The sequence below is a fragment of the Idiotropiscis lumnitzeri genome, chromosome 10, assembly GCF_059441095.1.
Source record: "Idiotropiscis lumnitzeri isolate Australia: NSW breed Sydney's pygmy pipehorse chromosome 10, RoL_Ilum_1.0, whole genome shotgun sequence".
In the NCBI taxonomy this organism is placed as follows: domain Eukaryota; kingdom Metazoa; phylum Chordata; class Actinopteri; order Syngnathiformes; family Syngnathidae; genus Idiotropiscis; species Idiotropiscis lumnitzeri.
In genome coordinates, this window is record NC_142400.1 from 1,546,840 (window position 1) to 1,574,824 (window position 27,985).

At 50.6% G+C, this 27,985-nt stretch overlaps 4 protein-coding genes across 21 annotated transcripts; 3 read left to right on the forward strand and 1 right to left on the reverse strand.

Moving 5' to 3' along the window:
- Positions 1–796: 796 nt before the first annotated feature.
- Positions 797–6,806, forward strand: plin6 (perilipin 6). Of its 4 annotated transcripts, XM_088307174.1 has the most exons (9): positions 797–945; positions 1,567–1,800; positions 3,171–3,213; positions 3,302–3,500; positions 3,627–3,709; positions 4,252–4,489; positions 4,616–4,803; positions 5,901–6,167; positions 6,261–6,806. In XM_088307174.1, exons 1-9 carry the CDS (start codon positions 923–925, stop codon positions 6,651–6,653), a joined length of 1,668 nt encoding a protein of 555 aa, XP_088163300.1. In that variant the 5' UTR covers positions 797–922; the 3' UTR covers positions 6,654–6,806. The 4 variants fall into 4 exon arrangements, with proteins under 4 accessions (XP_088163300.1, XP_088163301.1, XP_088163302.1 ...); XM_088307175.1 differs by lacking the exons at positions 797–945; positions 1,567–1,800 and adding an exon at positions 2,504–2,557; XM_088307176.1 differs by lacking the exons at positions 797–945; positions 1,567–1,800 and adding an exon at positions 2,823–3,021.
- A 181-nt stretch (positions 6,807–6,987) lies between these two features.
- Positions 6,988–11,584, reverse strand: dcst2 (DC-STAMP domain containing 2). Its single transcript, XM_088306651.1, has 15 exons — positions 11,568–11,584; positions 11,212–11,480; positions 10,916–11,086; positions 10,723–10,824; positions 10,463–10,657; positions 10,083–10,148; positions 9,782–9,995; positions 9,449–9,606; positions 9,210–9,374; positions 8,691–8,858; positions 8,502–8,602; positions 8,287–8,420; positions 8,110–8,207; positions 7,872–7,965; positions 6,988–7,198 (listed from the first exon to the last, which is right to left on the reverse strand). The coding sequence occupies exons 1-15, from the start codon at positions 11,582–11,584 to the stop codon at positions 7,051–7,053; spliced, it is 2,100 nt and encodes a 699-aa protein (XP_088162777.1). The 3' UTR covers positions 6,988–7,050.
- On the forward strand, positions 7,868–18,056 carry dcst1 (DC-STAMP domain containing 1). 10 transcript variants are annotated; one of them, XM_088306500.1, is made up of 20 exons: positions 7,868–7,986; positions 8,081–8,132; positions 8,207–11,499; positions 11,822–11,954; positions 12,036–12,219; positions 12,560–12,685; positions 13,202–13,276; positions 13,346–13,474; positions 13,564–13,703; positions 13,930–14,107; positions 14,175–14,318; positions 14,387–14,508; positions 14,602–14,759; positions 14,832–14,931; positions 15,006–15,101; positions 15,178–15,304; positions 15,376–15,492; positions 15,577–15,719; positions 17,568–17,660; positions 17,750–18,055. In XM_088306500.1, exons 5-20 carry the CDS (start codon positions 12,192–12,194, stop codon positions 17,819–17,821), a joined length of 1,848 nt encoding a protein of 615 aa, XP_088162626.1. In that variant the 5' UTR covers positions 7,868–7,986; positions 8,081–8,132; positions 8,207–11,499; positions 11,822–11,954; positions 12,036–12,191; the 3' UTR covers positions 17,822–18,055. The 10 variants fall into 10 exon arrangements, with proteins under 10 accessions (XP_088162626.1, XP_088162627.1, XP_088162631.1 ...); XM_088306501.1 differs by lacking the exon at positions 7,868–7,986 and having other exon boundaries at positions 8,003–11,081; positions 11,195–11,499; XM_088306505.1 differs by lacking the exon at positions 7,868–7,986 and having other exon boundaries at positions 8,003–11,081; positions 11,327–11,499.
- Positions 18,057–18,325: 269 nt separating this feature from the next.
- On the forward strand, positions 18,326–27,739 carry adam15 (ADAM metallopeptidase domain 15). Of its 6 annotated transcripts, XM_088306495.1 has the most exons (25): positions 18,326–18,696; positions 19,496–19,587; positions 20,312–20,388; positions 20,464–20,542; positions 20,623–20,699; positions 21,407–21,647; positions 21,730–21,795; positions 21,864–21,935; positions 22,023–22,192; positions 22,724–22,808; positions 22,890–23,038; positions 23,241–23,418; positions 23,495–23,587; positions 23,658–23,853; positions 23,924–24,032; positions 24,102–24,297; positions 24,557–24,634; positions 24,705–24,816; positions 24,956–25,106; positions 25,173–25,287; positions 25,366–25,434; positions 26,553–26,621; positions 27,016–27,081; positions 27,170–27,270; positions 27,363–27,739. In XM_088306495.1, the coding sequence occupies exons 1-25, from the start codon at positions 18,588–18,590 to the stop codon at positions 27,424–27,426; spliced, it is 2,814 nt and encodes a 937-aa protein (XP_088162621.1). In that variant the 5' UTR covers positions 18,326–18,587; the 3' UTR covers positions 27,427–27,739. The 6 variants fall into 6 exon arrangements, with proteins under 6 accessions (XP_088162621.1, XP_088162620.1, XP_088162622.1 ...); XM_088306494.1 differs by having other exon boundaries at positions 23,924–24,297; XM_088306496.1 differs by lacking the exon at positions 26,553–26,621.
- Positions 27,740–27,985: the final 246 nt, after the last annotated feature.

The window sequence follows — 27,985 nt, forward strand, 5'->3', positions numbered from 1 at the left end:
TTAACTTGGAAACAGGCATGAGCACAACTTGATTTTTTTTTTTTCTGGGTCATTTTCTTTGTTTTGTTTTCTCTCGCATATACATTACTTACACATTCATGCTTTGGCACGACTCTCCTGTTAATTATATATTTAAAAACCGGAACAAAATATCTGTTTGTAAACTGACGTTCGATATGCTCAGCAGGCATAGACTTAAAAGCGAATAAATTAAAATTGCGTCGCAAGAAGTGAGCCGCCAGCGGCCATCTTACGTTGCCACCCGCTAGACGTGCTTACTTTGAGTGCATTGATTTCTCTGTGGCGTTTTATGTCTCTATGGCTAAAATGCCACCAAGTATGCATAAGTTTGTACCAAAAAAGTCAGAGAACCGCTACATGCATATTTTAAGACCAAAACTACAAATGTAGTCCATGCCTCGCCGGCTCGCGAGCCCGTTTTCAAAGTGTTGGAGGGTGGGGGGCACGGAATATAACGGTAAAAGTTCTCTTCTATCGTCCTGGTATTGTTTTGCTACAATATAATTTGCAGTTCATTTTAAAACGTGATTTTATTCCCCGGTGTCGCATTGAAGCCTTCGCTTCCGGGTTCGTGTTATGCGGCCAATCGGTGGCCTGAATGTACATACATGGACCCGATTGGCTGCATATCCACGCGATGACGTGTGTGGCTGAAGAAACACACTGATGATTGGCTCACTGACGCACGTGGCATTTCTCTGGCCAGTTTTGTCAACAAAATCCAGCCACGTGTGCTAAGACGTAAATTCGTCTTCATTTTAAGACTCAAGACAACCAATGTGAATGAAAGCGCACATGTTGAGCATGGAGACTTAATTGCAGTAGCAGAGTTTGATCGAGTGGGGTCACTGTGTGGCTACAAAAGCTGAGTCATCTTTCACAGGAAGCAACTTGGAACAGAATGAAAGGTTGCGAGGCTCAATTGTGAGTGAGCGGCGTGGACAAACGCGTTAAGACGTCGCACTCACATGAGCCACCGCCAAGTTGGCTTACGGCGGTACTGCACAACGGATGACCACATTCATTTTTTCCCACACTTTTAAAAAGAAATCCCTCGTCATCTTTTGTTAAAATCTCAAGTGTAGACCTATGACGACATCGTGATGATCCAATAAAGGCGATACACACGCACACATCTATGATAGATAAATAGATTGATATATATACAGATATAGCTAAAGATATATATACGTATACAGTTAAATATTTTAATTGATATTGATTTGAGGATGCACTTGAAATGGTGGCAGGTGTGTGCTTTCTCCTTTATCACCTGTTTGAATGTGATTGGTAGATTCTGAACACGGCCACACCCTTTTGTTCTTGAGGGGGTGCACACTTGTGCAACCCAACCCTCTCACTTATACATCATCTTTAATATATGAGACTGCCGCTATGCTGGAGCTGGGTGTTGCTGCGTGTGTGCGTTGCGTCCGCTCGCGTGTGCACGTGGGCCTGAGGCCGTCTCACCCCAAACGAAGATTGACGTTTGCTTGCGCGCTGCTCCAAACTTGACAAGTTTATTTTCCTGCGTCCCGCATTTAGTTTGGGAGCTCGACTTGCCTTGCGGAGCGACGCGGACGCAGAAAACGAGTCGTTGCGAAAGAGAAGCCCATCACAAGAAAGACTCCATTCACTGCTCGCAGCGCGTGGCGTCCCATCACGTCACGCATCTCCTCCTGAAAAGCGGGCGTCACGCAAACCTCCCAGCTCACAAGCGCTCGCTCGTCTAAGTCTGCTCTTCATCTTCGTCTTCAGCAGCTGCGCCCTGCTCATGGGGTGAGTGCCCTTTTTCCTTTTTTTGTTTTCGACCTTTTTTGTTTTTGCCCTTTTGGCAGCGCAGCAGGTTCCCATCGCAGCCGGAGTTTTGGTCTTCTGCTCTCCTGTCTGCTTGCTTGCGTGACTTTCTCCCTTTTGCTCTTTTCTCACCTAAGCACAGGTTGTGACGGTCTAGCGACCAGTCTGGGGTGTACCAAGCCTCTCGCCCTAAATCTGATGGGATGGCTTCAAAGTCCCCCGAAAGCGTTCCTTCTCGATTAGTTCACGTGAAAACTTGTTTTGTTTTTTTCGTTTGTTTTTTTTCCATACATGTTAAAACATGTCATTACACATCCGCTCGAGTGGGTGGCAGCAGTGCTCTCACAATACGAGCACTAAGACCTCTAAATTGTTTCTGCGACAGATTTAAAAAAGCACAGCACACTTTCCTACGGTCGGGGTGTGGTCCTTCCTGCTTCCCTTCCTTCCGTCCTTTCATTTAATTGTCAAGATCTGCTATTATTTTTTTCTTGCCTCCCTTTCCTTTTCTTGCTTTGTTTTCCATCCTTGAAGCGTGATCGGTCGCAATGGCGACCCGCTTGCAGATCCAAGCGGACAGAAGCTAGCAGAAGATGTGACGTGGCGGCAAGCGAGGCCACGCCATGACGGCCGGCCTCCCTCGCCAACTTTTTCAAAGAGGACTTTGCCACTTTCCTCCTTTGTTGCGCAAGATCGAGTGGAAAACCAGCCACAGGATTCTTTTGGATGTTGCCAATTTGTACGTTTCCCCTTGGATTGCTCGCCTGTCATTCGGGTGCAGTCAATAAACCAGATGGCAAACGTCAGCGGGCGACATCATGAGTGGCGCCCGGTGGCGGCCCGCAAGCTCTGCGAGGTGCTTGAAAGGCTGGTTTGTGTACATGTGAGCGTGCGTGGCTCTGCCAAAGAGGGCGATTTCCACGCTGGTTAGGCGGCGGAACATTGAGGAGTCGTGCGCAAGAGCAGCTGACTACCTCATGGCGCCGCCGCAGACGCCGCCCTCACCTCGCCACTCGCAAAATCAAGGCCTGGATGCAAATTTTGTCACAAGCGAACTCGCTTTTGGCCTCCGTCGACCATCTTTGGGTAAAATCGGGACGTGACATGACCACGCGACGTTCTTGTCTGAGAAGAGCCCGTAATCAATATACTCACTTCCTGTTCTAAACGTCCATGCAAATCTCGTATCTGTCTGTCGTAAAGGTAAAAAAAAAAAAATCAGTTTCAAGAGGGGGAGGACACGCGGGTTTGGGTATCGGTAACTGGTATCGTCATCCTTTAAAAGTACGCGATACCTTGAAATGAAAATAACCTAATGCACCGACTTTCTTCCTCTGTTTGTGTGCCTCCAGATTTGGGGAAAGAGACGACATGTCTGCTCATCACAATCACGAGGTGAGGCGGAGGCGGGGCCGGGTGGAGGCGGGGCTTACCTCTCGGTCACGGGGCACGACACTCACACTTTGGTCTATTTTGTGTTCAGATGAGTGCGGTGCTGAGGGTCTCGCACCTTCCTCTGGTGCGCTCGGCGCTGCAGTCCGTGACCTCAGTGTACTCGGAGGCCAAAGGTCGCTACCCTCTGCTGGGCTTGGTGGGAGGCGTGGCCGAGGTGGGCGTCCGAAACGCCTCCATGGTGGCCTTGAGCGGAGCCACGCCCCTCATGCGGACCCTCAGGCCTCAGAGTGCGTACGGTGGTGATGCTAACGCTAAAGCTGCTAGCAACGCGTTTGAGCTAACGTGCTAATGTGACAATCCTGTGCTACTTCCTGTCTTTGCGTCACACACTTCCTGTCCTGTGTGCTCTCCAGTCGAGGTGGCCAACAGTTTCGCTCTGGTGGGTCTGGAACAGCTGGAGAGGACCTTTCCCTTCCTTCACCAGTCCACCGACGAGGTTGCCATCTTGCTTCTTCTCACTCGCTGTGTGTGGCCACCGTTTCGGGGATTTGCGAAAAAGTTGACTCGTAATCCATCTGTAATGTTTCCGGAGTCGGGAATGATATCGGCAAAGGACACCTAACAATAGAACGTCATGAACAGAATATGACAATTTCTTTTTTCCAAACTGACAAACTTCACTGACCTTCTGACTAACGCAGCCTAAAGATGAACGTTGTGCAATAAAACTACAGCCGTCACTTTCTGTCGGCAGAAAAAGCAGGATTGTAAAAGATTGTGGCGTTCAACATCTGGACAAGTCGCAAGCAAAAGCCAGGCTACTTCCAGTTTTCATTCTTCAGTAAAATTGACAGCGTCAACCAAAATGGGATGCCACCACCTAGTGGTCTACATTGAAATTACACCCCAAATAAACAGGATAGCGCAGTAACTGTAAAAATGCTTTGGTAGATAGGGAGTGGGCCAATCTGGTTTCTCCTGCGATTCCGGTCAGACGTCTGTCGACATGGTAACAGCGCGTCCCCCCCCCCAATCCAGGTGGTGGGTCACCTGAAGGACGCCTTCTTCCTGACGCTGGATGACATGCAGCTGTGGATGGTGGACGGGCTGGACGGCGCGCTGGACCAGATGGAGCGTCTGTCTCACGCCGCCTGGATGGCGGTGAGGCAGCTGCAGGAATCGCAGGTGGGACGAGCTGCCTCGTCGGGTCTGGACGACGTACTCAGCCGTCTGGAGAACGCCACCGCCTACTACATGCCGCTGCCGCCCACGCTGCGTGAGTAGCAACGTTTGTTTTGACCTTTGTAATGGGTCATCGTGAGGGTCCATCGCGTTCCATGAAGGAAAGCAAACTTGTAGGTCGTCGCAGCGGTCCTTGACGTGTGTTGTGTGTCGTGTTGAGGTCGCGAGTGGGAGATGCGAGTTCAGGAGTACGAGGACGAGGACGAAGACGACGATGACGAGCCCAGCATGTGGACCCGCGTCCGCAGCCTCCTGCTCTGCATCAGCCTGCAGCTTTACCACCGCATGGTCAAAGTCCAAGAACAGCTGGAGGACGCCACGGGAGCCCTGGGGGACGCCGTCCAAGCGGTACGTGCAAGGCCAATGAGGACACTCGGCTCACGTTTATGCTACTTTGACTTTTTAGCTCAAAAATGTTCACAAGGTCTTCTCTGTTTACTAGTTAAGGTTTGTGCAGCACGAGTGAGTGACTGTGCACAACTCGTACAAAAAACTAACCTGAAGGCATTTTCGGTGTGCTAGCGAATGTTTTTGGCATACTAGCTGGCATTTCCATTCTACTATTTAACCAAAATTATTTACTAGTTGATATGAATGTGTTGTAACTGGCAAACTACTCAAATTTGATGATTACACTAGTTAACTTGAGTGCACATGTGACCTAGTGTGCAATTTTGTCAAACATGCTCAGTCAGTCTGGACAAGTTCAGTATTGAGCCTGACAAGTGAGACAAACTACCATCCTCTTGTCAGCTAGTGATATGGAAATCGGTGTCACTAGTTAACTAGTGACTCACTCTGAACCCAAATGGTTAACTAGTATGAATACATGTGTTTCACTAGTTAACAAGTGAGGTCAAAATGAGCACAACTAGTGTACTAGTGGATATCTCTGCATTTACTAGTTAACTAGTTAACATTCTCACCATCACTAGTTAACTAGTTTACATTTTGAGCCTCTCTAGTTAATTTGTAAGGTCAAAACAGATTCTAATTAAGTAGCCTGGAATTGCACATTTACTAGTCAACTTATAACCCATAATTATCAGGCGCTAGTTAACTAGTTGCAGTTCCCCTTGGCAACTTGTCAACTATGTAACGCATATGCAAATAAAGTGGGCGGGGCAATGACAAAGTCTAAATTCTGGTTGCTATATTTTAACTGTAGAACCATAGGAATCCTGGACACACCTTCTCATTAGTTTTTTGTGCAACTAGTTGACTAGTGAGCTGGTTGGCATCCACTAGTTCTACTAGTGTACATTTTGGACCCCACTAGTTAAGTCAACTTTTGGGACATCACTAATTAACAAGTAATATTTTTTTTTATTTACTACTTAAATATCAAGGCTTCAAAGGGCTTTCACTAGTCAATTAGTCAATATTTTATCCGTCACTAGTTAACTAGTGGGTATTTTAGCTCCTCTTTTCCTCCTGTCCCACAGGTGGGACTGGGGGCCGTCCTGGATCTGCTGGGAGAGCTGCTGCAGTACCTGCAGAGGCTGCTGGTGGCGCTGGTGTACCGCGCCGAGAGCCTGAGGGAACTGAGCCTGGGCCGTGTTCGCGAGCAGGCCGTCACGCTGGCCGAGCTGCGTCCGGTGCGGCAGATCCGAGAGTTGCCGGTTCAGGTCCGCCAGCTCCTGGGCGATCTTCGGGAGCTCTCCAAGATCCTCCTGCAGCTTGTCGTCAACGCCACGCCGCTCTACGAACTGGTGAGCGGCATGTTTCGGCCATCTTGGAATCGTGTTTGAAGCGTTTCCTCTCAGCCATGTCCGCATCTTTTCTTTCCGCGTGTCGTGCGTCAGTTCCAGCAGCCGTCCGGCAAAGAGGTGGAAGACTTCCTGAACCAGGAGGACTTCCGCACGGACAGCTCGTCCCGCCGCGGCTCGGCCAACAGTCTGTTCCTGAAGGCCATGGACGGACGTCCTCGCCGACGCAAGAGTCTCTTCTCCAGGGCCGCCCGCAGCCCGGACGCCGCCGCCGCCGCCGCCGCCTCTGCGGGACAACGCTCCAGCCTGAAGGTCGACGCGGAGGTGGACGGCTCCCCCGTGCCTTACGACGGTGCCTCCCAACGCCGCCCCTCCGCCGCCGAGCTCATCCTCACGCCGCTCAAGCAGTTTGTGTCGCAGAGTCAAAAGGCCTTTGAGTACCTCAACCCAAACTCGGCGGAAGAATCCGTCAACAGCGCCACCGACTGAAGGGCGCCACCCCCGTCCCCGCCGCAGCATGTTGGCCCCCCCCGCTCCACCCCTCCCGGTCACATGACAGCCGCTCCCGGTGATTGGTTGGGGCCGGGGGGGGGGGCGTTTCCATGTCAGCAATGTCCCCCAATAAAGCTTGCCATACCTTCATCGTGTGACTGCTCATCTTCGTCGCCTGCTTTTGCATTTCCAAGCATGTTTCACTCATGCTTGAGGCGTGTTTGACATGTGTTGGAAGCATTTGAAGTATGATTCAAGCATGTTTGATGCACGTTTGAGTTTCACGCAGGGAACGTGTCAAAGGGAGAAGACAACAGGTTTATTGGCAGGTAATTGTGCCCATTTGTCGACGTCTCGCACATGCACGCACACGCTGACGCAAGGTCAGAGGTCATCAACGCGGCGTGCGGCTGCTGACAAAGTTTTGAAGAATGTCGGTGGCTGAAGAGAAAAAGTTTTGGGACCAAGGTGCCGCTGACGGTTCCGCCGATGGCGGCTCGGGCTCGCTCACGTCGTCTCGGCGCTCGTCCTCGCTCGAGTCGCTGAGACATGCGCACACACCGAGAAACAAAAAAAAAACAGGGACATAACTTGGAATTTTTGAAACCTTCTGAGCATTTTTCAAGTTCTTTTCCTTTTCTCCTTTTTAGTATTTTTCTCATTTTTGGTTCTACTGTTTTTTTTCTCTTTTATTTTTACATTTTTCCCATTATTACTGTTTTTTTTCCTAATTTGTCTTTCTGGAGTTTAGCATTTTTCTCACGTTCATTTTTTTTCTCTTTTTTTAGGTTTTTACTGGATCCAATTTTCGGGGATTCTTCTCGACTTAAGCTTTTTTCTTTGTTTTATTTTTAGTCTTTTCTCTTTTTAGCTTTTTAGCAATGTGTTTTTTCATTCTTAGCATTTTTCCTTATTTGTTTTTTCCTTCGTTTTAAAATTTTCCCATTTTCCATCTTTAGTGTTTCTTTCATTTTTGTGTTGATTTTGAGTATTTTTTTTTCTTGTTTTTTTTTCTGATTTTTCAGTTTTGTTTTTTTCCCCTCATTTATTGTTATTTATCTCTTTTGACATTTTCCTACTGTTGGTCATAATTTTTTTTATTGTTGTTTTTAGAGTTTTATCCAACCTTCCAACCCGTTTTCAGTGTTTTCCACCATTGTTAATATTTTTCTGGTTCGGATTGTTTTCCCGACGTTGTGTGGGCGCGTCACTCACCGCTCCTCCTGGCTGTCTTCCTGGAAGGTCGCAGGTCGGGCGCACACATCACACATCCTGCCCACACTTTTGAAACACGCCTTACAAAAGAGACCTGCAAGTGGAAAAGCAAAAAGTACGTTCCCGCGGTTAGCGGCCAACATCGGGACTTTTCAGTGCCACCACGTGACCTCCCTGAAACCGGATTTATGTTGAGTTGCATTTGGCAGGTGCCGGTCGGTCATGGCGAACATCCTACCTGGACACCGCTGGACGTCACAGGTGAATGGCGCAAGCCCCGCCCTCCCGCCGCAGGCCACGCACATTTCTGACAGATAAGCTCCGCCCCCTGGTAGCCTGCCAGGCATCAACACTTGATTGATGGTGCGGTGGAAAACAAACTTGTGCCTTCTGAACCTCCTCAACAACGACGCACCGTCGCAGCAAGGCCCGGAGACGGCCGCATGACTTGGCTCCGCCCACCGAAGTCCTGGCCGCTGCCCTCAACAAGGCTCTTCCCGTCGCTCGCCTCTCGTCCAGGATCTGCTGGCGAAGGAAGTGGATGCGCGCCTGATGGAGACGAAAGTCACCGTAAGGTCAGTGGCGCGCATTTCTTGACAAATGTGTGCGTGCGTGCGTGCGTGTGTTTACCCTCTCGGTGTCGGGGTGGAAGTAGGCGCAGATGAGGCGTCGCGATCGCCGCACTATCCCTCCGGCGAGCGTCACCAGCAGGGCCACGCCCAAAAGGAAGCCTGAGAGCAGAGTGGGCGGGTCAGAAGGCCACGCCCCCTCACCCCGCCATATATCCTTCCAGCGGCGGTAGCAGAGGCGGCGGCCCACCTAAGGCGAAGCAGGCGGTGTAGTCAGGTTCCGACGGCACAAAGAGACACTTGCTGCTGATGACGGTGACGTTTCCCGCCTGCAGCATGTTGAAGGACACCGCCAGATCGCGCATGATGTCGGCCATGTAGCCCGAGCCGTCCACCTCGACCGACACCGTCACCGGAGCTGCGGGCTCACACGGTCGCTGCGGTTACCCACGCTCAGGCAAACCGTGTGTGTGTCGTACTTATTTTGAGTTCAAGGGTCACCAGAATATTGCTGGCCTGATAAGCTGCAAGTGTCACAATGTGCGTGTCACTTTGATGTCAGGTTGGTCCGTATTTGGGTTGCACGCAAATTTGATTTGATTTGATTTTTTTCTAACTGCGACTATTGGTTGTGTTTGAGGTTGTGTCTTCCCAGTCATGTGAAGATTTTTCAGTGACCGAGCGAAAGTAACATTCACGCCATTATTGCTTTGGAAGACGCAAGTGACAAAAAAAAAAAAAAAGGCATTCAACATGTCACTGGCATCACCTCGGGCCACGACGCCGGTCCGGACCTGCCGGTGCACCTGATCCAGAAGCCAGAAGACCAGGAAGTCCAGCGCCACCAAAACGGCCGAAATGATTATGTGCCTGCACACTGAGGCCACGCCCACCAAGACCGCCCGACACTCGCTGCTTGTCAGCCGCAGCGACACTGAAAAAGAAAGTGGCGACAGGTGACGTCATCATGTATCGTTCTGATTCTGATTCTGATGGACACGTACTCACGCGGCTTAATGTATAGCTGTGACTCTCTGCGCGTGATTGGGAGGATGGAGGCCCCGCCCTCTGAGGTCACCTGACAATCCAGTTCTATAAACTGAGCGCTGATGTAAACGTTGTCGAAATTCAAGTGCGTCAAGTATTTGCGCTGGTAGTTCACAGCCCTGCGTACACACTTGTGTTAGCTTCTGTTAGCGTCTGAAGGGAAAAAAACTCACATACACGCATGCATATACAAAAAAAAAATACACACACGTCATCACGGTCACACAAACGCACATGGACTTGCATACAGATATGCACACAAATGTGGGCGTGGCTAGCAGAGGGTGCGGTCACCTGATCAGGGAGCAGGTGAGGAGCGCAAGCCCCGCCCACACGAGCAGTCCCCTGAGCGAGCCAAAGACCTTGAGGTCCCCGGTCAGCTGGTCCAGAATTTCCTGAGCGGTCTCTTCCAGCGAGCGGCTCACGTTGGCATCCACCTCCAAGGCGGCCGACACCGACAAGTTGAAGTCGAAATGGCTCCGCATTTGGCGGAAGGCGGAGATGGCGGCTAAATATGTGAGAGGGGGGAGATTCAGTGGCGGGGCTCGGGGGCGGGGCTTCGCTGAGAGGCGGTCTCAAAGGCTGATGGACTTACGCTCGGCCAAGTATTTCTTGAGCTGGCTGGAGACGTACTTCGGGATGCTGCAGAATAGCTTGGGCGCTAAACGACACCAACGCAGACGCACGTTTTGACACGGGAACCGATCATTTCACACCCTTCGTGTTTCAGCTGTGCTTCTTTGCACTTTTCTGTCTCACTCACTAGTTGCTTTCCTGTCCTGCTATAATCTTTACCCGAATGTTATTTTTTGGGATCTTGAAATTTTATTGCAATGCTATGCTATGCTATGCTATGCTATGCTATGCTATGCTATGCTATGCTATGCTATGCCCCACCCCAAGTGCGCTGCCTCCTCCCACTTGGCAAATCCACGAAAGAGGCGGCTCGGGCAGCCATTCGGCGACGGTTAGCACCTTTGGCCACCTCACAAAGGTGCATGAAGCCGCTGACGATGTCGCACAGGAAGTCAAAGTAGCCCAGCTGAGCCACACAGTCGGCTCGGGCCCGGATGAAGACGGCACGACACTTCCTGTACGGCAAACCCAGTTTGGCGTTGCAGACATCACCGAGGTCCACCAGGAAGTGAAGAACGTTTCTCAGGGTGCGAGCTGGGGGGTAAGAACAAAGATTTAACTTGAGGACAACACGCACGCAAATATTGTGGTTTTCTCACCAACATGGCGGATGGCGTCACTCAGCGAGCCAATCAGCTTGTTGACTCTGGTCGCCATGGCTGCAGCGTTCCTGCCGATCTGGCGAATGTAGTCCAGCGCGGCTGCGAGGCCGTGAGCACACGGATGCTTTTTTTTTTTTCTCTGTGTTCCTATGCTAGGCTGCGATGTGTGAAGGCAGTGGGCGTGGCTTACCCAGGAGGGGCGTGGCCGCATTTCTCATCAGCTGTCGCGTCTGATTGGCCGCCAGCTCGGCGCCACAAACCAGGCTGGAGGCGGCTCGCTCCGAATTCTCCAGCGTGTTCACCACCGGGCCGGACACCAGCACTGACGTGCTTGCCAGCAACAGGAAGTTACGCCCGTGAGCTACACGCACATCAGATACATACGCAAAATCACCGACGCGCACGCATTCATACACATACACACAGAACACAAATGGATGCATAAACAAGTCAACACACACACGCAAAGTCGGTCAGGTGACTGACCTGAGCAGATGGACGGCAGCATGAGGCCGACGGTGGCGCGCGCACGCACCGACATCCCCATGCCAAAGGCGATGACGGTGGCCACAGCCAGTGTGCCGTACACGCACGTCCACAGTGGCGCCCCCTCCAGGAAGAGCGTGGTGACGCCGTAGCAGGAGGCCAGCGCCAGCCCCACCCCAAAAGCTAGCAGGCTCCGCCCCGCCGCGCGCATGTCGCCCCACAAGTTGCTGCTCCGCTGTGAGGTCGGCGAAGACAACGATGAAGATGGCCTTTGGCGGGAAAAAGACGGTGATTCACATATCAGCCTGGTTTTAAAACGAATATATAACTGAGAGTGTTATGTAATGTCCATCTACATGTGATTCCGCACCATTTGTGTTGACGTATTGCGTGAAGGATTCAATCACGCTGAAACTATCCATGCCATTTGTTAGCCCATCTATGGCATTTCCCATCATGTGTTTGTATTAAGATAGTGGTAACATTCCTTTGCGCAATCGGCCATGTATATTTTGTCACAGCAACTTTGTCTTTCTTTCATTTGGATCATATTCCTTTTTGTCATTTTCAAAATTCTAAAAAAAACATCTTGTCTGCTCCCCCCTCTTAGACCAGACAGCTCAACAAAACTGCTGTGCCGCTATGACGTCATCACTAAATTTTAATTTGGGACACATTACCTGCGAGGGTGTCGCCATGGTAACCAGTTGACTCTACTTCCGGCCATCGCTTGACTTTAGTTTGTAAGAAAAAAAATCAAATACATAAATGCTTTCAGCTTGTGTCCGTGTTTTATTTTTCTTTTGTTTGTAACGCACGAGTAGAACGCGTTCACTTTGATGACGTCACGTGCCAAGACGTGCCGTCCGCCTGTGACGACACACATCATCGGACGAAGTGTTGCAGCCAAAAGCGTTGGATTAGGATTGAGGATGATCATCATTTGTTGCTGATGATGAGCGCTAGCTCGTGACGTCATCATGACTCGGGACGAGCAGCCTCGCAGCAGTGAGTGTTTTTCTTCTTGTCCCTCTCTGTCCACTTTCACAACTCGATTTAAAGACATGTTTTTATTCTTTTGTTTTAGACCCAACATGAGAATGACACTGTTGTGCTGTTTTCTGGCGTCGACTGTGAATGTGTTGTTACTCGTCGTAGTATGATTAATTTGTGTTTTAATTTACAGCTTTCACAGTCTTTGTTGTTGTATTATTGTTATTTTATCTGTAAAGTACTTTGTTCGCGCTCCAGCTGTTGTTGTGAAATATGCAACATAAATAAAGTTGTATTGTGTTGTTGTCTAATACTGTTGTGTAACGCCCTCTTGTGGCGGCGTCGCGTATCGCAGCTGTGGAGCTGCTGATCAGGCGCTTCCTCCCACGTGGCTGCCATCGCTTCCTCATCAGCCAATCGGAAGCGTTCAGTATCGTCCAGGTCATCCTCCGGGGCCTCTTCGGTGCGATGAGCGGCGCAGGTAAGAATTAAAAAGAGAGAAGACAAGAACACTAAGGTGGACGGACTTTGATTTATCAACTGTTGTTGTTTTTTTTTGTTTAGTTTTTTTTTTTGTTGCTGAGTGGCCAGCCTCTGTCCTGTCTATTTTCGATGTCTCCCTCCTCGAACATACCTGATTCAAATGATCAGGATCGTTCAGAACGAGGCTTCTGCAAAGCTTGCTGATGATGGGGAAAATCTCTTGAGCAATCGATGGAATAATCAATAGAATCCTAGATTTAAAAAAAAATATTCATTTGTGACAAACCAAGTTGAAATGCTGGCTCCGTTGCACTTGGAATTGGTTTGGACAAGGAAAGCTACCCTGGGCTGTTTCTTTTCTGTGATAAGCACGCGATACAAAATGAAAGCACTCCCAAAGAGCTGCTGTCGCCCACAGCTCATGCTCATGCAGATGGTTTGTCTCCGTTCAGACGCCTTTCAACTTGTTGTCAAATGTCGACAATGTCATGTGATGTTTTTGTCATGTGACCAGTCATGTTTGCCGCTATTGCGCCGGGCCTGCCGCTGACCTTTCACCTCAAGTTGACCACAGGATGCATCTTTACTGGTGAGGAAGATGATGATGTAGCGCCACCATCAGGACGCATGTGTTGACTGTGCTTGTGGGCGTGTCCAGGGGCGTGTGTGTTGGGCGGGGCCACGTCTTCGGCCTTCAGGTGCGCCGTCCTGCTGATGTTTCCCAGCATGCTCGGCTCCCGCGGACGCGCCTTCCTCATGCTGCTCGTCCTCTCCGAGCTCTACTCAGGTCGGCACGCACACGCATGCACGCCCGGCACCGGTCAACAATGGTGATGAGCAGGCCTCATTGACAGGTGTGTGGCGCTTGATTGACAGGTCCGGTGTCCAACATCCAGCGCAATGTAGAGACGGCCGCCGCGTCTTTATCTTGCAATCTGGACCTTCAAGTGCGCAACGCCAAGTTGCTGTGGAGAGACGCCGTCAAGCCTTTCCTGAAGGTGGCCAAGGAAGTCATGGTCAGTGTTTTAAATAAGCCCCGCCCCAAGTCATGTGACCGAGGCTGTAGTTCGCGGATACGCAATAATGTTTAGAGATTTTAAATCAGGCACCAGTGGAAGTAATGCGAATGTTGCATTCTAATTCCAATTTGCCCCAAAAATGACAAAAGTCAAGGTAACGGCGTGGAAGCGGCGTGGAACTTGCCGTACGCTGACGTGAAAATGCCTTTTTGCGTGCATCCAGCAGGGGGAAGCGGAATTCAAGTCGGAAGCTCTCAACGCCAGCGAGGCCTTCGCGGCCATTCGGGAGGAAGTGCTCGGCCGGAACGCCACCGGGCAGCTGCCGGCCGAGCGACCGCGCGACGCCAACTCGACCGGCACGCAGGAACGCTTCGCCTTCAACACCTACACGCAATGCGACGGTGAGCCTTCTTCTTCCTCTTTGTCATCATCATCATCATCGTCAATCTCATCACCTGCCGCGCGTAGGCGTGGTCAAGGGGGGCATCGAGGCGTGCACCAAATGGTTCTCCCAAAAGTGGGCGGAGTGTGCGAAGGCCATCCAGGTGCCCGTCATCAAGCACATCCTGTGCGTGCCCATGAAGTTCCACTTCCTGTGTGACATCATGAGAGGTCAGCAAACGCCAGCTCACTCGTACGACATCGTCAAGCTCGCTGACGACGCCGATTTTGCTCCTCAGTGATGACGGGCTGGTGCAAGCGGAACATCCCCGTGGAGAAAAACTTTGGTCAGCTGTTCGATCATCTCAACACTTCCATCGATCTTCTCGGGAGGGAGTTCACCAGCAAGATTGTCGTCAAGGTCGCAAATCGCGTCACGTCTTCACCTGACGCACGTCGGCGCGTGACATTGACACGTTCGTGTCGCATGTGTGCACGTGTTGGTGCGTGACAGGAGCATCAGCAGCAGGCGGCGCTGAGCGGAGAACTGCTGGACGGTGACTTCACGCGCGGCGTCCAGACGTCTTTCCGACAGCTGGCCTCTCGCACCAGCCGACTGCTGGACGTCCTGCGCCTCGTCATGTCCTTCGCTTTCTTGTCCGTGTTCACGCAGTAAGCTTGCCGCCTTCCCCGCCGCCTTCACGTGCGCGCGCCGACGTCCTCCCCGCCTTTCTGTGCGTTCAGGTCTCTCGGTTACGTGCGACAATTCCGAGGAGACGTGTACTTTGATAACATGTACGTCACAAAGTACTTTGGCATCATCGATCAACGCAGGAAGTCGCTGGTAACACCTTCATCGGTATCGTCATCGTCACCTTCGTCTGTGTAAATCGTCACCTGCGCGTGTGCGCGTCACAGGGGAAACGGCATTTGTTGCCCCTCACGCCGTCTGAGAGGCCAAAATTTGTGGACCCGTGGAGCCCCAAAATTCACCCTGAAGAAGTCAAAGAAGTGGTGAGCTCACCTCACCGCTCACGCACGCACGCACGCACACGCGCACGAACGCATGCATGATTGTGTGTGTGTGCAGCTGTCAAGTGTCTTTCAGGTGTTGTCCGTGCTCCTCCTGACGGTGGTCCTGCTGACGGTGGACGTGTCCGTCTTTCGTGTTCTGAACGTGGTCAGCAAGCACACGCACACCACCTTCAACTTCACCAGTAAGACACACGCAGTAGCGCCGCCGTGACCAGTGAACACACACACACACGCGCATGTTGCTTGTCTTCAGGCAGCCAGAAGGTGGACATTAAAGTAGGCGGAGCCTCAATGTTGGCCCGCCTCCTGAGGAGAACATTTTCCGCCTTCAACGTGTCGTCCAGCGTTCGCATCGTGTCCGACAACAAGAGTGAGTCCGTCCGTTGGGGGGGTCAAGAGTCACGCAGAGATGCTTGGCACCCAGGTGAACTCCCCCCCCCCCCCCTCTCTGCAGGCTGCGTGACCCCGCCCTCTTCCCTGGCCGCCTCAGCATACGTCAGCGTTGCCTGCTGCCTCGTGCTGGCGGCGCTCTTCAGCTGCCTTCAGGTTTACGCCAACCGCCTGCGCCGAGTCATCGCCGCCTTCTACCACCCGCGGGTAACGCCCCACTTGCTAGTTAGCGTGCTAATGCTAATCCACACTTAACATTTGTTGTTTGTCTCGAGTGTTACTTTGGCGGGGACGCACTTGCTGACACCTTCCCAACTCAGTTTTTTAAATAAGCACAAATATCAATCATTTTTTTGCCTATTTTTCTGACGATGTTCATTTATCGAAATAATATTGCATTTTAATCTACTGTAGGATGAAAATTCTTTGCAGAGTAACGTGTCATTGGCATGTAGTTGTCCCTGAAGTGAAATAGTGCAAACGAGTAGTCCATCTTTGGCCTAAATCAGTAGTAGCTTGCTTCCAATTACTTGGTTTCATTTACTTTTAAAAAAAATAGCAAATAATCGGTTAAAAAACGTAATTGGAAAAAAATGATTTTGCAAAAAACTTTCAGGCAAAATCCATTTTGAGCTGATATAATTTGCTCATCTAAAAATAGATAAACGTATAAATTCACAATATTTTTCATTTCATGGTGAACCAGGTTATCGATCTTTAGATTTCATTTTTCGACTTGAAGTGAGCCCCGTGAGTGGTGGGGCGGTCGCCACGAACCGGAGTGTTTGTCGTCTTCCCGCGGTTTGGCTTGCCTTTTGTTTGCGTTCCACGTGAAAGTGGACAAAACGCTTGCGTCAGCTGCGCCAGGTCCTTTTTTGCATTACTACAAGCACTCTTTGTTTGCGGCGGCTTCTGATGTCACTTCCTCTCATTTAAGTGATGAGCTAGCAAAGCGTAAGACTTCGGCACGCGCGCACGCGGTCAAGCTAAGCCGATTAGGCGAACGAAGTGATCGAGGAGGGAGAGTTCACAACCAAACGCAATATGTGACGTTATTTTCATCTCAACTCCCCTTGATTTGCTTTCTCTCTTCTCATCTTTAGTTAAAACAACAGCTGCAGCTATAACAAACTTCTACACATCATCGAGATCAGAAATATCACAAAAATTTAAAATAATTCTTACAAGAATAATTATTAAATCAAATGTGTCTTTTCTAATTAAAAACGATTTTGTGACACAATCCTTGCCGGCCGCCTGCTGTTCCGCTTGCGGCCAGCTGGCGGTGTCAAGATGTTTTTATGCAATTGTGGTCAGACGAGCCAAGGGACAAATGCTCATACACATAATGACAATGAAGAAAAGCAAAGTGGTTTGCCGGTTGCTCTTAAAAAGTACTGCCACTATTTTTGTCTGTTAAATATGCCAAAAACCAAAAAACACAGAAAAAGGTTTCACTGTAACCTTCACAAATTCTCTGAAAAAGAAGAAAAAAAACCTTTGGACAAACAAATTTAAGGTTGATTTATTCATTTTTTTTTTGCCCACAAGATCTCACAAAAGCCATCAAGAAGTATAAAGTACGCTCCAAATACAAGAATTTTTTTGTCATTTATTTAGGATGTAAATTGTATGGAACATTTCTGCAATTATTTTTCTTCTTAAGAGGCTGGGGGCATTATTTTTATTTTATGTACAATAGAGTTGTACATTTTGATTCGCTCATGATTCACATACAGTTTTTGTTGCTCATGTTTAAGCACAATTTTAATGTTCAAACAGTAACTTTTAAGGATTAAAACCTCTGCCTCATTTTCATTTTCACTTTGACCCAGAGATGGGCACTTAACCCTATTTTGCTGCTCCGTCCGCGACCCGGGCACCCTTTCGTGCTCATCCCTTGTCCCGTGCTTCGTGATAAAAATAGTCATCCTCCGTTCCCATCTGGAAGCTTTTCAGACTCTTGTTGTCACACTTCAGTGTTCCAAGTGAACTGAATTCTGGGCCACAAGCGCGTCCGCTGCAAATTGCACGTTTTGTCTTCTTGTCTTCCAGAGGGAGAAAACGCGAATCTTGTTCTTGTACAACCTCAGCCTGCACAGGAGAATGTTGCACAAGCCCACGCGCACCCAAAACGCCCGCACCAATGTACGCAAACACACTCAAAACTTCTGCATTCCGCCAGGAAAACTGGCCACGTCTTCTCACAAAACGTGTTTGTGTGTGTGTGTCCACAGGTGTTGGAGTGTTTATCACGGCTGTGTGGGAGACGGCGGGAAGCGACGAGGTCTGAGGTTCAAAGTGTGTAGAAAGTGTGAAAAGTCAAAAGTCGCATTAAACTTGTTTCAAATGTCATGCTGGCACACACACAAAACACAAAAAAGTGTGTGTGTTGTGTATGTACGCTGAGGATGTCACCGCCAAAAATGTGCCAAATAAGGCCCCGCAGAACAAGTGTATGAACATATATAAGTCATAACGCTTTATCAAGAGCTGCCAGTCACTTTTCAAAATAAAATATTTTTCTGCCACAAATAACTGCTAAACTCCCAAGTTTTTGTTTTTCTTTCATCTGTGTGGCCTGGTCCAAAGTGGCCCGCGGTGGTTGCGGACCATGGGCATAAAGGGTCAAAGAGAGGTAACAGTTGAACCCACACGAGTGAATTGGCTTCGTCAAATATTCTGTTCTATTGTGGGGAAAAAAAGTAACTCAGAATCAAAGTGATTTTAAAGGCAAAACTGCAGCATTTGAAATAATCCGCTCGCCTTTATTTTGAAGGCCTATCTCGCGGCTTCCTGTAAGGTGGAGTGGCTTGACTCGGTGGGTGACGTCACCACTAAGGTCCGTTATAAACACGTCTCAAGCTGACAGTCTGCGGACGTAACGGACAAGTCTCGTTTGTAGACCGAAGCGCACCACACGCGCAACCTTCGCCTTCTACTTGTGACTCGCCGGTGCGGGTGGACGACGCGTGACAGACCACCTACGAAACTTTATTCCGTCCAACGGATGTAGCGCTCCACAAGCATGGCGGCTCGTCCACACGATGACCGGAAGTCAGCCATGGCGGCGAGATGATGCCACTTTTGGCGCCACTTGTACTCTTGCTGCTCGGTGCCGGTGGGGCGTTCACGGACGCCTGGACATTGAACGCAACGCCGCCACCCGGACACCACCCCATAGGTAACGCGCGCGCACGGTGTCACGATGTGAGGCGGGATTAAAGATTTGATAACGTCAAGACAAGACACGTCACGTGCTGTTACTATCAAGTCAAATCTGAGAGGTCAGGAGAACTCGCGTGCGCGTGTCGCGCACGCTCCATAAGAAGTTTAAGTGTGTTACAGCAAAGTGTGTGTTACAGTAGTGTGTGTGTCCTAAGCGGTTTAAATGTGCTAAACAAAACAAACTTGAGTGTTTGTCAAGAGGTTTAAGCGTATTAAAAAAAACAGGTTGTGAGTGTGTGCGTGTTTAGGTGAATGAATGCGTGTTTATCCAGGGGATATTTAGTCAACCCGCCCTGTTCAATTGTAACTTTTTTTGTGATATCACAAAGGGAACAAGATGCATAATCCTTATTTTAAATTGTTAATATTTCTTTTCTTAAATATTTTACTGTGTGAGTCTTTTAATGGACCACGAGTCTGCTGAATGAAGTTGATAACTGATCCCATTTGGGCTTAAATGGGCACATCCTTTATAATCGGTTTGTGGCCGTGTTGTGCCCCTAAATAACCTCAAATGAAATTAAGCTGTTCTGGTAGGCTTTTGTGTGGGGTTCTGGGGTGTGGGCAGACTTCTTCAATCCAATGTAAAGGCTTCTTTTTAGCCACAGCGACACCTATCGACTTGGAGTGAAACTGCAGCACATCTTCAAAACAACGTGTGTGGGCAAATTATGCGCCATCGTCGCCCAAGGGTGTATAAAGAAGCCTGAAGTGTCAAAAAGTGGTCCAAGTGTGTGTCTTTGTACTGCTAACAGGTGATGTGGGATGGCGGCGCCCCCTGCTGGAGAGGACTCAACCTTACGTGTTGGTGGGCGGGCAGAGGCGGAGCCTAAAGGAAGCACTGCAGGTCAGAGCAGGTTGAAATTATTCTCATTGCTTGGATTTGTTGGTTGATCACGGTTATAGCACGTGTGTGTGTGTGTTTGAGAGAAAATTTTTTAGTGTTAAGGTCAGGTACGCCCCGATCCTCATCTTCTTCATGGCTATGAGGATGATGTCAGCTTTGTGAGTCACATGACATGACCTCTCAGAACGTTCCAGAAAGAGGGCGTGAGGACGCACACGTCTGAGATCACTTCCTGTAGAATTCCCCCAACACACACACACACACAGACACACAGACTCGCGCATGGACCGCACCCGCACACCCGCACACAAACACAGGATGATGAGAGGCGGGACGTTCATCATGTCGTGGAATTTATTGTAGCCAGTTGACTTCCCGCGTGATGTCACCATCTTGAAAAATAATCCCAATTTCAAGAAAAACAACCTACTTCCTGCCCAGCGCCCGTCAGACAGGAAGTCGTTTCACTTCAAAGATCAGGAAAAGCCAATCATGTTGTTTGACATGCTCACTCACATCCAGAGTGTCCGTCCTGATTGGTCGTGGGCCTCGGGTCAAGGTTATTTATGTTATTTATTTAATCAGGGGATGTTGTTATTATTCGGGCACATTAAGACCTTTCTGCGATTAATTAATTAATTAATTAATTTGACTTAATTAATTAATTTGACTTAATTAATTAATTTGACTTGACTCGGTCCCGGTGGATTGCGGTTGTTTTCAGGACGGTCACCCGGAGCATCTCCAATGTGGCCTAAAGATCCGAGGCGAGTTCCTCGTCCTGGACCTGCAGAAGAACCAGTGAGTGAGCGCAGATGGATTCGCATGAGCTGGACACGACTTTGCGCTGACAGCCGTCGTGTGCTTTGTCCTCAGTGACCTCTTGCCCAAAGCGCCAAATGTCTTCTTCTACCTGCCCAATGGCACGGGATTTTCCGTGACGGACGACCCTGTGGTGAGTCCCTGAACGCAGCACTCCGTCTGACGGGCTGACCTTCTGAAGACGAGCTGATCCGTTTTTGTTTGTGTCCACAGACGCATTGTTATTACCACGGCAACGTAAGAGGATTCCCGAGCTCCAGAGTGGCAATCAGCACCTGCTCCGGTCTGCGGTGAGTCTTCCGAGTGCTTTGTGGCGAACTCTCAGCGCTGAAGGATTAACGGATTTGCTCGAGCGTCAGCGCCGCACAATTCTTCATTGTTCCCGGACACGTGCACGTTACATTTTTCATCTCCAGCAACTTGTTGCCGGCGCTGCGTTTGCTCGCTCGGCCTTCAGCGGGGACTTGGCCGACTTAATCCGCCTTTTGTGCTCGACGCAAACGATCAATTTTAGAAAAAAAACAGGAGCTGTGCTCCGTACATCACCTGCAGCAGTTCACTACAAATGTTTTTTTAAAATCCTTCAGAGATGTTGATTGATGAATGCGTTCCTTTTGTGCGGATCGTGAGTTTAACTTGTTTGCTACGTCCAAGCGGTCGGGATGGGAAATTGATGACATCACCAATGCGGACAAATTTGAACTGGTATTGGTTGAATAAAGAGTCTCATTGTTGCGGAATCTAAAGTTGCATGGAGTGACTTTGAAGGCCGAGGGTAGACGACATTCAAACCGTTTCTAGCTCTTTTCCACCACGCCCCTTTCCAAGATCTAAAAGTTGCTTTAACGTGACATACTGTCGAAATGCGACGATGGCTCTTGTCGAAATGTTGAGGCCTGCAGAAAAAAAGTCTTGCTGGCCCCGACTGACCGCCACCGAGTGTGTGAAAAGCGATGACGTCATCATCATCATCATCAATGGTCTTTTTCCTCTTCAGTGGCGTGATCGCCGTCAACTCCTCGTTGAGTTTTGAGGTTCAGCCTCAGGAGCTCGGCCACGGCTTGGCGGCGAGCGGCGAAGGAGGTGGGGCCAGCGGAGCGGGAGTTGAAGAAGAAGACGGAGACCACCTGATCTTCTCCGGCGCTCACGTGGCCGAGGAAGCTGCCCGAGGCTGCGGCGTTTTGCACGGCGGCGCCGACGCCCGCAAAGACCGCACCAGTACGCGCACGCAACACAGGGTAAGGAACGCGACACAACACGACGCGACGCGGCGCGGCGCAATGTGACCGGCCTCCTCCTGAGCACGCTTTGTGCGTGCAGATTAAGAGGGACATCCTATCGGAGACCAAATACATCGAGCTGGTGTTGGTGGCCGACCACCAGGAGGCGAGTGGCACTTGATGGACCGCCGCGCTGTGCTTATTGCCGCGACCAACCTTCTTGTTGTTGTGCAGTTCTTGAACTACCAGAAGAACAACAAGACCATCATCTACCGCCTGCTAGATGTGGCCAATCAGGTGGACTGGGTGAGACCTTTTGAACCTGCTGCCAGCATGACCACAACTTCGGAACCCCGAAAACACGCTGCATGTGTGTGCGCGCGCGTGCGCCAGTACTACAGGCCTCTGAAGGTGCGTGTGGCGCTGACGGGTTTGGAGGTGTGGAGCGACCGCGACAAGATCCGTGTGGAGAAGAACCCCAGCGCCACGCTCAACAACTTCCTGCAGTGGCGGACCAAGGAGCTCCTGCCGCGCCTTCGCCACGACAACGCTCAGCTCGTCATGTACGCCCGCCGACGCGTGTTGACTAGCGATAGACCGATATGCTTTTTTCAGGGCCGTGCCGATTATTAGTAGTCATGGAAGCCGGTGACCGATATTCATTTGTTGAAAAAAGGGGTCAAATTGGGTAGAAATTTTGAAGAAACACATTTTGTTTACTTGCCTTTAAGCACATGTTTATTACCTTTAGTGATTTACAAAATATTAAAACTTTTTTTAAATCTTAGAAAACTTAGTTTTAAAAGTCGAACAAAAGGTGCAAAGAGCTCCCAGGCTTATCTGCATTTCTTATCGCAAACTGCTTCTGCCGGCAGGGCCACCAGCACAGCAGAGGGAGAGAGAAGTGGGCTGCAGCGAGCCAAAAAAAAACAACTTTTAATTTATCAGCCTTGAAAGTTAAAAAGAAAGGCCAATGCCGATAATCGGGCAAAATGCCATATATCGGCCTCGATAATCGGTCTATCACTAGTGTTGACCTTCATCTGACTTCCTGCTGACCTCCTTCCTCTTGACTTTGTGCCAATGTGGCGCAGGGGCAACGCCTTGGACGGCACGACGGTGGGCATGGCGGCGCAGGCGTCCATGTGCTCCAGAGACCGCTCAGGAGGCGTCAACGTGGTGAGTGGCGCGACTAGCGCATCATCATCATCATCATCATCATCATCAGTCTCGGTAGCAACCCGCCGCCGTTGTGAGCAGGACCACCTGGTCAGCGTCCTGGGCGTGGCGTCCACGGTGGCTCACGAGTTGGGACACAACCTGGGGATGAGCCACGACAGCCGCGAACGGCGATGCCGCTGTGATAACCAGCCCCGCATGGGCGGCTGCATCATGGAACCTTCCACTGGGTCGGCACCGCTCTCGCCGACGCAACCCTGACCTAACCCCGCCGCCTCCCCGCCCTGTTGACGCCCTGCTAACATTCTTTTGACGTGCTGTTGCTTTCCTGTTGACTCCTTGCTGACTTGCTTTCGACTTCCTGCCGACATGCTGTGGACTTGCCGCCTTAAACCCCCTTCCCCGTTGCCCCGCCCCCATCCCTTGGCGCAGGTTCCTGCCAGGCCAGCAGTTCAGCAGCTGCAGCGCGTCCGACCTGTCGGTCAGTCTGCTGCGGGGGGGCGGCATGTGCCTGTTCAACGTGCCGCCGCCCGAGCGCCTCTTGGGCGGGCCCCGCTGCGGCAATCTCTACGTGGAACCCGGCGAGGAGTGCGACTGCGGCCTGCTGGAGGTACGCGCCCAGTCGACTTAAGCGCCACGGGCGAGGCTCATGCCTAACGATGGCCCGCTGTGCTCTGATCGGTCAGGAGTGCCGGGACCCCTGCTGCGACGCAGCTACGTGCCGGCTGCGACCCGGCGCCCGCTGTTCGTCCGACGGCGTCTGCTGCCAGGACTGCCAGGTGGGTGAAGCCCTTTCAACGTTTGGTCTGCGTCCTCCGCTTCCGACTTAGGATCTCATGGCGTCCGCAGCTGCGTGCAGCGGGATCCGTGTGCCGGGAGCCCATCGGCGAGTGCGACCTGCCCGAGTTCTGCACGGGCTCCTCCCCCTTCTGCCCGCCCAATGTCTACGTTCAGAACGGTGAGCCCTGCGAGGACGGCGCCGCCTACTGCTACGGCGGCACCTGCACCAGCATGCGTTTGCAGTGCCAGACGCTTTGGGGACCCAGTAAGTCACGCGAAGTTCACCACTCAGTGGTGAGATGTGAGAAAATCTAACGGCGCCCCCGCCTGGACAGATGCCACCGCTGCACCGGCCGTCTGCTTCTCGTCCGTCAACAAGCAAGGAAACAAATATGGAAACTGTGGCCAGCTTGCCAACGGGTCCTACGTTGCCTGCGCACCCAAGTCAGTGGACGTGTGTGTCTGTGTGTGTGACGTTTGGTGGTGGGTCACTTCCCATGTGTTGTGTTGCAGTGACGTACAGTGCGGTAGGATCCAGTGCCAGGGCGGCTTGGAGCGCCCCCTGCTGGGCACCAACACGGAGATCCTGACCACCACCGTGCGCTTCGACCTCCGAGACCTGGTGTGCCGCGGGACTGTCTTCCACTTGGGGGACGACGTGTCCGACCCGGCCTCTGTGGCCCAGGGCACCGCCTGCGGGCTTGGCAAGGTCGGACCCATCCCATCCGTGACCTCCAAACCTGCTTACTTTCGCCAAAATAGAGCAATGTGTCAGGTTTACAATCCTTTTTGGTTCAGATTCAACATAAGTCCAGTCAATCAAGTTCTTAGAGTTGTGGTCATATTTCTTACAGAATATGATACGCGTGTGACGTTTTCTTTTGCTTGTTCGCATCAAGCTAAACAGACTTTCTCCCAAAGCAGAGCTGTTTCAAATGCACGTCATCGTCTTTGCGTTGTATTTCCAGGCCTGCTTGGACCACAAGTGTCAGGACGTGTCCGTCTTTGGCGTGGACGAGTGCCGCAGGAAGTGCAACGATCACGGCGTGAGTGGCCGTCGCCCGCTTGGCCACAGCCCGTCGTCGTGGCGACCGCTCAGCCCTTCCTGTCTTTCAGGTCTGCAACAGCAACAACAACTGTCACTGCCGAGCCGGATGGGCGCCGCCTGACTGCGCCTACGCCGGACACGGGGGCAGTGTGGACAGCGGGCCCACGCGAGCCGTCATGGGTACACACACACATGTGCAAACGACACGCTGATAAATGCAGACAATTTACGTCCGCATAAAACACAAATCACACAAAACATCCAAAGCAAACGCACGTACACACTTTAGTGTGTTTTGTGTGTGTGTGTGTGCGCGCAGAGTCCGATCCGGTTCTGGTGGCCCTGCTGGTGCTCTTCCTCATCATCCTGCCGGCACTGCTCCTCTTCCTTGCTTTACGCTTCCCTCGCATCCGTCGTGCGTGTTTCGCTTTGGGAGGCAGCAAACTTTTTCCCAAATCTGCACACAACAGGTAAACTTGTGCGTGTGTGCGCTCGCGCGAGTTTCGACATGAGAACATCATGCAACGGTTGTCCAGGACTCCGGCGACGGAGCGCAGTTCAGACCGCAACGTCGATCAAGTTCGCCCGCTGAGGTTTGACGCCAACGCGGCGTCATCATCGGACCTCCCTGAGACTCCGCCCCTCAAGGAGGTAGGACAGTCAAAATCACAGGACGGCGCCGCATGTGCACGCTGTCACTCTTCTACTTCCTGTCTTCTCTCCAATCAGCTTGCCGACAGGCCTGCTCCTCCCACTAAGCCACTCCCCCCCGTCCCCCCACTAAACCCTCCACGGCAGGTAAACTGGCACGACCACTTCCTGTCTGCGTCACGCCATCCGCTTGCTGGACTGTCGCATGTTCTAATGGCTTCTAGAATGTGCTGGGCCGTAGACTTGTTGAGTGTTCGAATGCCTTTCCCTGCGGAGCGTGCGAATGTTCCAGAATGTTGTGTCGTGTGCCACGTTTTTCACGTGAGAATTCCAGGCTGTTGTGGTCCTGAAATGTCTTTTAGAGTCGGAGTAATGTTCTAGAATGTTCTCGTTATCGCTTCCAATTGTTGTGTGCTGTGTTCTAGAATGAATTGTAGTACGTTGTCATTTTCTAAAAAACTGCATAGAATGTTGCAATGTTCCAGAATCTCCAGATCTAATCGAAGCTTCTAGAATTTCGGCACATTCTCGTTCGGATGCTGTGTAGTTTGTCGAAAGTTGCACGTGTTCTAGAATGCTGTCGAAGTTTTGTTGGGTTGTGCTAGTCATCTGTCTTTTTTTTGGGGGACCCGATACACGCTCGAGATATACTCCGAAGCCCCGCTTCATTAGGCCCATCGCTACTAGAATGTTCTCATGTTGCAGCGTTCTAGAATAGTGTGTGGAATTTTTTTGTTGTGCTCAGAGGTGGGGATCGTCAGTGCGTCACTAAGTTCCTGTCAATATTTCTACGTCGCACAAGCAGACGCAGACAAATTAAGAAAAAAAAATCATAAAGCAATAGAATAAAACGACACATCAGATGTGGGGGAATGAGAGATATAAAAATCTTTTATTTTGTAGTTATTTGGCTGCGTGTCAAATGTGCGACACCTGCGTGTGACGTGATTCCAGTAAGTCCGTTCTCGATGCCATTTTCAGACCGATTGGGCAAACCTGAAATGGCGACGAGAAATCACAGACAGACTAAAGCACTGACCACTGCCCACCTCTGATTGTGCTCGACCTTGTTGCGGCATTTTTGAATGTTGAAGAAGGCTTTTAGATGATGTTGCGTTGCTTCCAAGAAGTGTTGGAATGCCTTCCAAGTGTTTGGTCACGGTTGTTCTCGGACACAGAACAAAGAATGTTCCAGTAGCGAGTTGGGAAGTGTAGCTGCGTGCGTGCGCCCTAAAATTTCAGCTCCTTTGTTGTTGTGACTTCAGCGGTCCGAATGTCATCCGGCTCCGCCCACCAAGCCTCTTCCGCCCGCCCCTCCCGCCAGAGGCGTTCAGGTAGGAACCGTTGTTTGGACCCGAGGCACACTGACCGTTGATTGGTTGGAGCGGGAGAATGCTGACCATTGATTGGCAGCCCACAAACTATGAGGGACTTCTTCCTGCTGGCAGAACTTGAATGAAGTCAGGTCACAGAAGGGGGGGGTGCTCTGATTGGTCCATATGTCAAACAATCTTTGAACCAGAAGATGACATTATTGATCAAGAATCAATTATGAATGCTTGTAAAGGTTGCTATTTTTCTACTTCCTGTTTGAATTACACGTCCGCCGAGCCGGAGTTGTTGAGACTGCTTGTGCCAATTTTCACGACTTCACACGCATATCAGCATGAGCCCGTTTCCTGACTTTATTCTTCTTCTTTGTCCGTCCGTGCCTTCGCTAATGTTCAGCTGCTAGCGAGCCGACCGGCTCCGCCCACTAAGCCCCTCCCCCCTGACCCGGTCTCACCCCATCAGGTACAAGCACGCCTCTTGGCATTTTCCGGGCATGTGGGACACGCATACATGCGTGCGGGATCTCATTTCCCACAAATTCTCTTGTCAGGCTTCAACACTTCCGCCCAAACCAGCAGTGCCCAAAAAGCCGTCGTCGCTTCTTCCGCCTCGCCCCCATCTGACCGTTGCGTCTACAGCATCTGCTAACAGGTTGGAACCAAACTCAGCTAAGCACGTTAGCCTGTTCGCATGTCGATGATGATGAAATTCGGAAGCGTGACTTGATTTCTATTTTTTTCCAGTCGTGGCGGCCGTCGTCCTCCTCCGTCACGTCCCACAATTCCGCCCAGACCAGACCGACGGTGACAAGGCAGCGCCCCCTGCTGGTGGAGCTTGCATATTGCAGTGCCTTCTTGGCAAAACAGCGGCCGCTTTTCATTGGCTGTCTACAGGAAGCCACGCCCACCTACAGCCACGCCTTAGCAGGAGAAGGACTTAACTGTCGAATGGAGGACTAAATGAAGTCCATTTTTTGTTTTTTATGGGTTTTTTTGTCTGTTTTTTGTAGGAAAAAATATCAAATATGGGAAAAAACCGCAACGGTGGGAGTGATGTCACAGACTCTTTTGTCACTTTCTGTTGCTGCTTGATGAAATAAATGATGTGATTTTGTCCAATATGGAGGTAGTGTGCCGACTTTTTGTGTTTGACTAGCAAAATATGAGGAACAAGCGTCGATAAGTAGTAAAAGCTCGAGAATAAACATTTTTGTTGTGCAGTTCGGATAATGCATGGATGTTTTTTTTTTTTGTTTTGTTTTTTGCGGCTATCTTGACGAGAGGGCATTTTCTAGGGATTGTCGGAACAGCGCTGAACGCTCTTCGTTTCTAGACCGATTGTGGGCTTTTGCGAGTGTGTGCGCTAA

Coding starts and splice junctions, on each gene's coding strand:
- plin6 (XM_088307174.1), top strand. CDS start 923: ATGAAAGGTTGCGAGGCTCAATT. Junction 3,710..4,251: donor TTCACCAGTCCACCGACGAG/GTTGCCATCTTG, acceptor CCCCCAATCCAG/GTGGTGGGTCACCTGAAGGA. Junction 4,490..4,615: donor GCCGCTGCCGCCCACGCTGC/GTGAGTAGCAAC, acceptor TGTCGTGTTGAG/GTCGCGAGTGGGAGATGCGA.
- dcst2 (XM_088306651.1), bottom strand. Junction 11,087..11,211: donor GCTGCCGTCCATCTGCTCAG/GTCAGTCACCTG, acceptor ATGTGCGTGTAG/CTCACGGGCGTAACTTCCTG. Junction 7,199..7,871: donor GAAGACAGCCAGGAGGAGCG/GTGAGTGACGCG, acceptor CGCATGTCTCAG/CGACTCGAGCGAGGACGAGC.
- dcst1 (XM_088306500.1), top strand. CDS start 12,192: ATGACTCGGGACGAGCAGCCTCGCAGCA. Junction 13,704..13,929: donor AGGTGGCCAAGGAAGTCATG/GTCAGTGTTTTA, acceptor GCGTGCATCCAG/CAGGGGGAAGCGGAATTCAA. Junction 14,108..14,174: donor CACCTACACGCAATGCGACG/GTGAGCCTTCTT, acceptor TGCCGCGCGTAG/GCGTGGTCAAGGGGGGCATC.
- adam15 (XM_088306494.1), top strand. CDS start 18,588: ATGATGCCACTTTTGGCGCCACTTGTACTCTTGCTGCTCGGTGCCGGT. Junction 20,700..21,406: donor AGCACCTGCTCCGGTCTGCG/GTGAGTCTTCCG, acceptor TTTCCTCTTCAG/TGGCGTGATCGCCGTCAACT. Junction 26,622..27,015: donor CTCCCGCCAGAGGCGTTCAG/GTAGGAACCGTT, acceptor GCTAATGTTCAG/CTGCTAGCGAGCCGACCGGC.